At 38.2% G+C, this 8,141-nt stretch overlaps 1 protein-coding gene across 1 annotated transcript; it reads left to right on the top strand.

Moving 5' to 3' along the window:
- Window positions 1-47: 47 nt before the first annotated feature.
- On the top strand, window positions 48-7,455 carry LOC146566467 (putative E3 ubiquitin-protein ligase HERC4). The gene is made up of 12 exons (XM_085290138.1): window positions 48-697; window positions 1,147-1,283; window positions 1,513-1,727; window positions 2,618-2,676; window positions 2,759-2,824; window positions 3,030-3,095; window positions 3,987-4,074; window positions 4,163-4,377; window positions 4,498-4,765; window positions 4,910-5,064; window positions 5,281-5,519; window positions 6,775-7,455. The coding sequence occupies exons 1-12, from the start codon at window positions 576-578 to the stop codon at window positions 7,023-7,025; spliced, it is 1,881 nt and encodes a 626-aa protein (XP_085146264.1). The 5' UTR covers window positions 48-575; the 3' UTR covers window positions 7,026-7,455.
- The last annotated feature ends 686 nt before the right edge of the window (window positions 7,456-8,141 follow it).

Raw genomic sequence — 8,141 nt, 5'->3', positions numbered from 1 at the left:
ATGTAACAAGTGATATAAAACCGTATTTTAAATAATATAAAGTGGCTAAACGGAGTACCATATTAAAGACCTTATTAACATGCCTCACCTAAAATGGCATGTTGGCAACATTCCTAACGGACAAAGGTTAGCATGACTTGTCTGTGAAGGTTCTCAGCATGACTTTTTTTTCGCTTACTACAATACAAAGCTAACATATAACATGTGCTTAAAAGGACAAAGCAATGTTTTTGAATCATCGCTTAGCTTTTAGTTAGCAAAGACGAACAATAATTGAGATTAACTAGGGTACTTACGGTGTTTTTTGTTGGCGCAGAGATTTCGCATGCATTCATCTGTATGTAGTTTGTCGCACATAGCTTGATTGAGACAACACAAATATGAGGTTGACTGTGATTGGTTAACACAAATTCTGATCACAGGTTGTGGTAAGGGGTGGATTAAAAATAAAACACAACCTTCAGTCTTGCTTATCCAATCACAAACAATGTACCTTCTCCCGCCGTACTTTGAATTTTAGGGATGCTATATATATATTTCTGCCAAGCCTTTTGGCGGACTTTTTGGGAACAGTCATGTCCGAACGGAGCGCTGCATTTCGACGGAGAGTCACTGATATCAGAGACAGAATGAATGCCCAATTTAACCGGCTACTGAATCAAGATGACAGTGAAGAGGGGACATCTCTTCTACAAAGGTGAAATGCTTTGGTGGTGGTTACTCTATTGGCAAGCTTTTAGCTTTGCGCCTTTTTTGTTTTTGCAAAAGGAAATAACTTTTACATTTTTAAATAATAAATGGCTCGTTTACTAATTATCTGTTACAATTCAACAACAAATTCTGTAATCATAAATGTCTATCCTAGATTGACGACTTCAAATGACAGTCATTTTAATCCCTGTTATGTGCATTTATGCATAAAGATTTTAGTTTATAAATGTAGCATATCCCATATTTTCAGGGAGCATTTAATTTGCGAGACAATCGAAAAATGCATGCAATAAACACCGATTGAACACTCATTCCTTACTCTGAGTGTGTTGGGTGGTTTTTTTTTCTTTTCTTTTTTTTCTTGGGGGGGGGGGGGGTGGGGGGGTGTCTCTGTGTGATTAGTTTCACTAAAATTATCTCATGGTCTAATGATAGCTTTGGAGTTTTCCGCCAACAGCACGGAGGTGGGCCAGTGCGCAGACCAAGAGGCGGGAGAACCAGACATCGCCAGTTAACGTTTAAGGTGTCAGTACTAAGGAATCCCACACTGACACACTACCGATCTCATAGGGGTAATCAATATTTATATTAATATTAATTATTTGGAGTGATGGGTTTGAAAAATGAGAACTACATCATGGTGTCAGTTGTTTACAAATTGTAGAATTTGGCATTAGATTTTTAGCACCTTTGTAATCTTTATTTCCTTGCACCAATAAGTTGATGTTGAGACACTACAATGTGACAATTTACCCTTTTCCGTTTTTAGGGAAAGCTAATTTGGTTTAAATTTGATTACAGATGCCACTCCTGCTACTCGGGTGGTCGTTCCTGTAAACCTAAATGCAGCTGAATTCAGGCAGGCACTACGGGACAATATTGCAGACATACCCTTGCAGTTCGATCTATGCAAAGTGAATGGACAGCGGCTCATTCTTCCTCTTGAAGAGGAGACGCCCCAAGAAATTAGAGCAAGAAACCTACTGGGTCGCTCCAATCTTTATATCCGTCCAAAGGTATTCAAATGTTCCACTCGGGTGGCTGATATGGCATAATTGTCACTATTACTGTAACTCAGTGGCGCTCCAGTCACCCTAGTATTGTATAAGACATCTTTAACATGTTACTGCTCAGAATAATAAATGCTGTGATTTTCCCCAAAGGATTTGAGACATTCATCTGATCACTATGCCAGATGGCTATGCTTAAATAATGCCCCGCCAATTGATTCACTGTTAATAACAGAAATGCAGTAGAGCAAGCTTCAACTGTGGTCTAACAGTATTTTAGGGTTAGGGTCATTTTGTTCTTGTAATCTTAGTTTCCTGGGTTCTGGCTTTTTCATTGTCTTTTGTTAATGTCCTTAACCTTTCCTTTATTTATTTATTTATTTTTTTCCCCCTCAGTTATCCTAAGTTCTACCTACCCAAAGTGTCACGGTCCTGAGTCTGTGGACTCGTTGTTTTTCTGTTTGTATTAGTTAGCTTTGATTTCATGATGTGTTTTGATTCTCTTGGGTTTGATTTCTGTCGCTAGTATTCCTAACTTCCTAGGTCCTGGGCATTTCTTGTGTTCTCCTTCTTAGGTCGTGGTTCTGTGTTCTGTTAGTATACAGTCGTCTCTGTCAGTGTGTCTCTTGTTCTGTCACCGTATCCCCTAGGTTAGTCCACGTCTGTTCAGTTTCCTGTTTTACTTTGAAAGTCTGTGTACTATGTCAATGTGTTGAGTTTTGCCTCGTCATGTCTGATGAGTCCCAGCTGTGCTCTCCTCCTGTTTCACATTCCCTAATCACCTCAGTATGTATTTAAGCCTTGTGTGTTTCCCTGCCAGTTGGCGCGTTGTCCTCTGTTCTTGTTTGTCATTTGTTGTTCCATTTCTTTTATATTTTAATAATCTGGTGTTTTAGATTACAGAGGCCAATGAGGACTCAACTGGTGGAGAAGTTGTGCAGTCTGAGATGGCAATGTAAGTCTTTGACAACTGCCTTTGGACTGTAGCACTGTGAATGCATTACACCCTCTCATCAACAATATTTACCATATTGCAGTGTGCTGCATGACACCGAGACACCTGACCATAGCAGGCACAATGTACAGGAGCCAGAGGTTATCAGGTAAATGGCACTTTGTTTGTTTATGAGTTGGAATTTTAATCTTAAACTATTGCACAATTTCATTAATTTTTTTGGTAAAAACTAGTTTGGTACAAACTAATTATATCATTATTATAACTTGGATCATTTTGTGTAGTCTAGATCAATAAATATCTGCATTGGGGTCCTCTTCCTGCTATGAAATATTTCTGCTATTCCTTTGCAGTGGTCTGCATGAAAACCATACAGCTCATTCTAGTAGGCATGGTCTCCAGGAACCAGAGGTTAACAGGCAAGTGGTAGTTGTTGAATAACATGCCAAAACTTAAGTGTAAACTGGAACTTATAAAGCACACACTATAGGTAAATAGACACTCAATAAGTACAATATACGGGGTGAGACCAGCGAATATTAAAATTTGAAAGGTTGCATGTATTGAACTGATAACATTTATGTGCTCTGAATATAGACCAATGGTTTAATTGCCTCATTCGGTTTCTGTTTTGCTTTTTCATGTTTTTCAGATTTGTTGATGTCATGATATTGGTATTTTTAATTGCTGAAAATGCATCGATAACACTTTAGTCAGCCTGACCATTCAGACACTTGGAACTAATCACCCAAACTATTCCCAGTAAATGGGCAGTTCCTTATGTTTCACAAAAAAAGGAAAAGAAGACACTGCTGGCCTGTGATAATCTTTTGTGCGCAGGAAAACTGCACTGTCAAAACTTGAAAGTTGCATTTTATAGTTTATTGATCCATTTTGGCAACCAATAACAAGATCCATTTTTGTTCCTTCATGCTGCTTGTCTCTCAAATTAAAAAAACAAACAAACAAACAAAACAAAAGGCCCATCTCAGTGCATGCTGGTCTTATACCAGTCTCTTAAGTTATCAAAAATAGCCCTGAAATTCTTCCTGGCGACTTGATAAGATAAACAACAAAACAATGAAGTGAGCATTAACCTACAAATAAAAAAATGATTAACCCAGAAATAGAAGTAAACTAACAACAAACTTTATATTTTAATATTTTGAAATTTGTTTAAATCCAAATGGCTCCAACAGATGCAATCAAGGACCAAATAATGTGAAATCAGATTCTTTTATCAGATGAGTCATTCCATTTCAGTATGTATACATGATATTAAAAAAATCAAATGCATTTGTTCTGTTTAGGGAAGAGTTTTACATTGACTCTGCAGAGTCAGAAGTATCAGACCTGGATGAGGCTGTCCTGGCTTCCCCTGAACAAAATGACTCGCATGTATGTCTCATGAACAACACTGCCAGAACTGCTGTGTATGTGTTTCATGTAGTCATGACCCTTCTCTCTCTCCCCCCCCCCTCTTCAGGACGAGATGGACCTTGCGACTGTGATGAAAGATTTCCAGGAAACTCATCTTGACACCAGCAATTATTGTGCAATAATAGCCCGACGTAGGAAAATCCTACATAGTGCCTGCATGGCACTTTCAAAGTCATATTTTGCCTGGCATAAATTGCCAAATATTGAATTTGTTGGTGAAATGGCCGATGATTATGGAGGCCCAAGGCGGGAATTTTTTCGGTAACCCATTCCCATCTCTCCCACACAATAATAGAATGCATGAATGTGTTTTTTGTTGTTGCAAAGATGAAATCACAATTTGACTCAATTTTTTTTATTTTTTACTATCTTTTCCTGCAGATTACTTATGGTCGAAACTCAGAATTCCCTAGGGATTTTTGAGGGGAAGCCTGGCAGTCTGTTGTTCAGCTATAGCCAGCAGTTGCTGTCAAGCAACAAGTTTTATACGGCTGGTAAACTGATTGCTTGGTCGATAGCACACAATGGGCCAGGGCCACGGTGTATCAACAGACACCTGTTCTGTATGATGTGTGGCCAGAAGACATCTCTTGATGACTTCGATGTAGAGGTCTTCATGGACGAAGACGTCAAACAGAACATAGAAAAGGTAAAACTGTGTGCATGCTGAGGTGTAATTAAATTCAGTGAAACACAATGCATAGCTTAACTCATCAGTGGAACGTCTCAAAATGTAAGTACACTTAGTGAATGCTTTAAACGTATGTATTTATGGAGGTGCCTAATTTTCAAGGTTTCCAGCTGCAGCACCCCAGAAGACCTGGCAGACTTGAAAAGTCACCTTGGGGACTGGATTGCAGGCTGTGGTATCCCTGACATCTACACTGCCACACTACTTGATGTTAAGAGGATAAGGGGCGAGATTGTATCTCATTTTGCGTTTCACAGGTGAGAATTTGTTAGAAAATTACAAAGTACTTTCCTGGTCAGTGCTCGTCTTCCCATTGTGTTCCCCCCTAATAGTTAACACTTAAACAAATCATCAATCTGCTGAGTTTATATCTGTATTGCAGTTAAGGTGGTGTTTAAATTGACAAAACTTTTTGTTTTGTTTCACAATTTTGCTATGTTGTATGAATTGAGAGTACAATCTGTGGTCAACAGGGTTGCCAGCATGATTCAGCAGTTTGTTGCCGGTATGGACTCGTGTGGTCGGTTCTGGCAAATGGTGAAGAGATGCTGGAAGCAGTTCCTTCCTGTATTTACAAATGCAGGAAATAAACTTACAAGGAACAGCTTCCAGGATCTCTTCACCATTGGATGGAGTCCAGCTGGAAGTAACAGACGTGAAGAAGAGGAAGCAACCATCTTTCAGTGGGAATGGTGGCTTATGGCCATTCAGGGTGAGTACATAGAATACAACACATGTCTTGTTTCTGTTTGAATTGCTTCAGGCATTTAATGTTAAATACAGTGTCCACAATACAAAATACAGACAACTAAATCGAAACAACACTTGGGTGCAATAAAACCTTAGAACTTTGCAAAATCCACCCCTTCTTAGAGCATATGAGGAAGTTTTTGATTATTTTACCTTTTTAGGTGAGGTATTTGAAAGGAAACCACCTACAACAAATATTTTTGGAAGATTATTTCTTTTATCCTCTGTCATCTCTACCAGATCTTGCTTGTTTAGACTGATAGATAGGATGTAATTTGATTTTCATTGTGATTTCTGGTAAAACATTAATTTTATTACATGACCGAAAACTTCTAACACTAAAATATTAAATAGTTATATTACATACTTGTATTTAAAATATGGTAAAATTTATGATTCAATTGTATTAGCACATCTGAGAATTAAGTAAATGGTAAATGGCCTGTATTTGTATAGCGCTTTACTAAAGCAGTCATCCACACATTCACACACTGGTGATGGCAGCTACATTGTAGCCACAGCCACACTGACAGAGGTGAGGCTGCCGGGCACTGGCGCCACCGGGCCCTCTGACCACCACCAGTAGGCAACGGGTAAAGTGTCTCACCCAAGGACACAACGACCGAGACTGTCCGAGCCGGGGCTCGAACCGGCAACCTTCCGATTACAAGACTCAAGACTCTTGAGCCACGATCACCCCCAGTGTTTTTGCAGTGTTTAAGATAGAATAACACAATTTGAAACTTGTCTCCCTTTGAGACAAAGGTCATTTGTTAATTAGATGCACTGCCTAACTAGAACCTTCAGGTATTACGTTGACTATAACGAAACCTCCTGTATATTAGTGTCTTAGAGTAATCGAGTGGTGCAATGACAACACCCACGCAAATGTGACATCACTAGAAAGCCAATGTACTCTTGCAAGGACAGAATGAATAACTTCTTTAAAAAAAATACACATTGCATAAACAGTCCTTGACATATAGGTCTGACTCGGAGGACAAAATTAATTTCCTGTCTTAGCAGGGCAGGATTGCTTCGAGTAATTTTTTTTTTTTTTTTTTTTTAATGCAATGCTTTGCAATAATTGTTTTGCCTAACAACCTGTTTTTGACTCCAAAATAGTCATTAACGCAACTGTTCTACTATGCAGTCAGTGTAACTGATTATAAATCTACACATTGCACCTTATTTAACACTTGTATGTATTTTAACAGAGCGAGAGGTGGACCACACATTTGAAGAGCTCCTCGTCTTTATAACTGGGGCTGACTTACTTCCACCACTGGGGTTCCCACAGTCCTGCAACATCGACTTCTACGATCAGGAGTCAGGGATGCGGCGTATCCCGTACACATCAACGTGCAGCTTATCCCTGTATCTCCCAAGAGGTGTTGCAGATGAAGATCAATTCAAAGATCTTATGAATGATGCCTTAAAAGGATCCCTGGGATTTGGAAAGGTGTAGCTGCATACATGAACTGATGCTGGGAAGCTGTGGTTAAAACCTGTGGGCTTTTGGGATGAAGTTCTTATTGTAAATGTTCTTAAAGGGGATTGCTCCTGGCACTCAGGCTTCTTAAAGATTTTACATTTTAAAGGTGTTTTTACAAATGACTGTTCATTGTGTATATAGTTATATTTATAGTCCAGTTAAGACAACTAGGGTATTCATGCATCAAGCTATGCAAAATAAGTGGTGTTCAGAAAGTTTCCAGGAAATAGTTCAAATGACAATTCATCTAGAAATATTCTTTTGAAATATTGTTGTTTATGTTCAATTATAGTACACTGCATAGAGTGGTTTTTGTTTTTTATTTTCAAGATGTACAAGAGATGCCAGACAAACTTTGAACTAAAAGACACTGACTTTTGTAAAATAAAATATTGTAATGTCAGTTCTCATGGTGTCTTGTCTATTTAAAAATTAAATTTGAGGCTTACCTGTTACTGTCAAATACTGGTATTGGGTTCCATTGACGAGGGCTATGTAGTACAATTATGTGCTTAAGTCAAGGTAAAAGGTTAAATGAATTTACCCTCATTGTTCTCAAACCAAGAACTGAAGAATCAATCTCAACTCAGAATTAAAAGTTACGAATTAATTTTACTGGTTTCGAGAACAAAGCAGTTTTAACAAACTGACTTTAAGCTCCGGCGTTAACTCTGAGATTGACACCTGGCCTTTCACTATAACCTGGTTAAAAATCAATTATGTAATTGTGGTAGACTTATGTAAGAGGCTGTAAAGCTTTTTTGTAAAAAAAAAAAAAGAATCACGTCAAGATGATGAACACTGGTATTAAAATTATATTTTATACATAAGGCAATAACTGTAATTACCAAAGTAAAAATGATTTGTTAGACTCAGTTTGTTGGTGAACGATGCTTAAAAAGTGTGTAGCAATTTGGACAGTATATCCAGTGATTGCTTTGCTTTTTCTATGGTCACGGCTTACCTACTTTATTACAGTCATTTGGCTGTACGTGAAAATATATTTAGCTAAAGTTCCTTCTGCTTGTTTAGGTTTATCTCTGTGTTATAGGTTCATTCAGCCCAACCTCAGGAAACTTGTCTGCTTTC

Source organism: Mchenga conophoros, linkage group LG10 (assembly GCF_057382185.1).
Source record: "Mchenga conophoros isolate Kocher_MC1m ecotype Shallow Benthic linkage group LG10, M_conophoros_male_GT1.1, whole genome shotgun sequence".
Lineage (NCBI taxonomy): Eukaryota > Metazoa > Chordata > Actinopteri > Cichliformes > Cichlidae > Mchenga > Mchenga conophoros.
This window is presented reverse-complemented; position numbering and strand designations above follow the sequence as displayed.

Bases quoted from the DNA above. Each gene is read 5' to 3' on its own strand.
- LOC146566467 (XM_085290138.1), top strand. From the start codon at position 576: ATGTCCGAACGGAGCGCTGCATTTCGACGGAGAGTCACTGATATCAGA. The intron at 1,728-2,617 runs GTATTCAAATGT...CTGGTGTTTTAG, and splicing joins ATCTTTATATCCGTCCAAAG to ATTACAGAGGCCAATGAGGA. The intron at 5,065-5,280 runs GTGAGAATTTGT...TGTGGTCAACAG, and splicing joins TCTCATTTTGCGTTTCACAG to GGTTGCCAGCATGATTCAGC.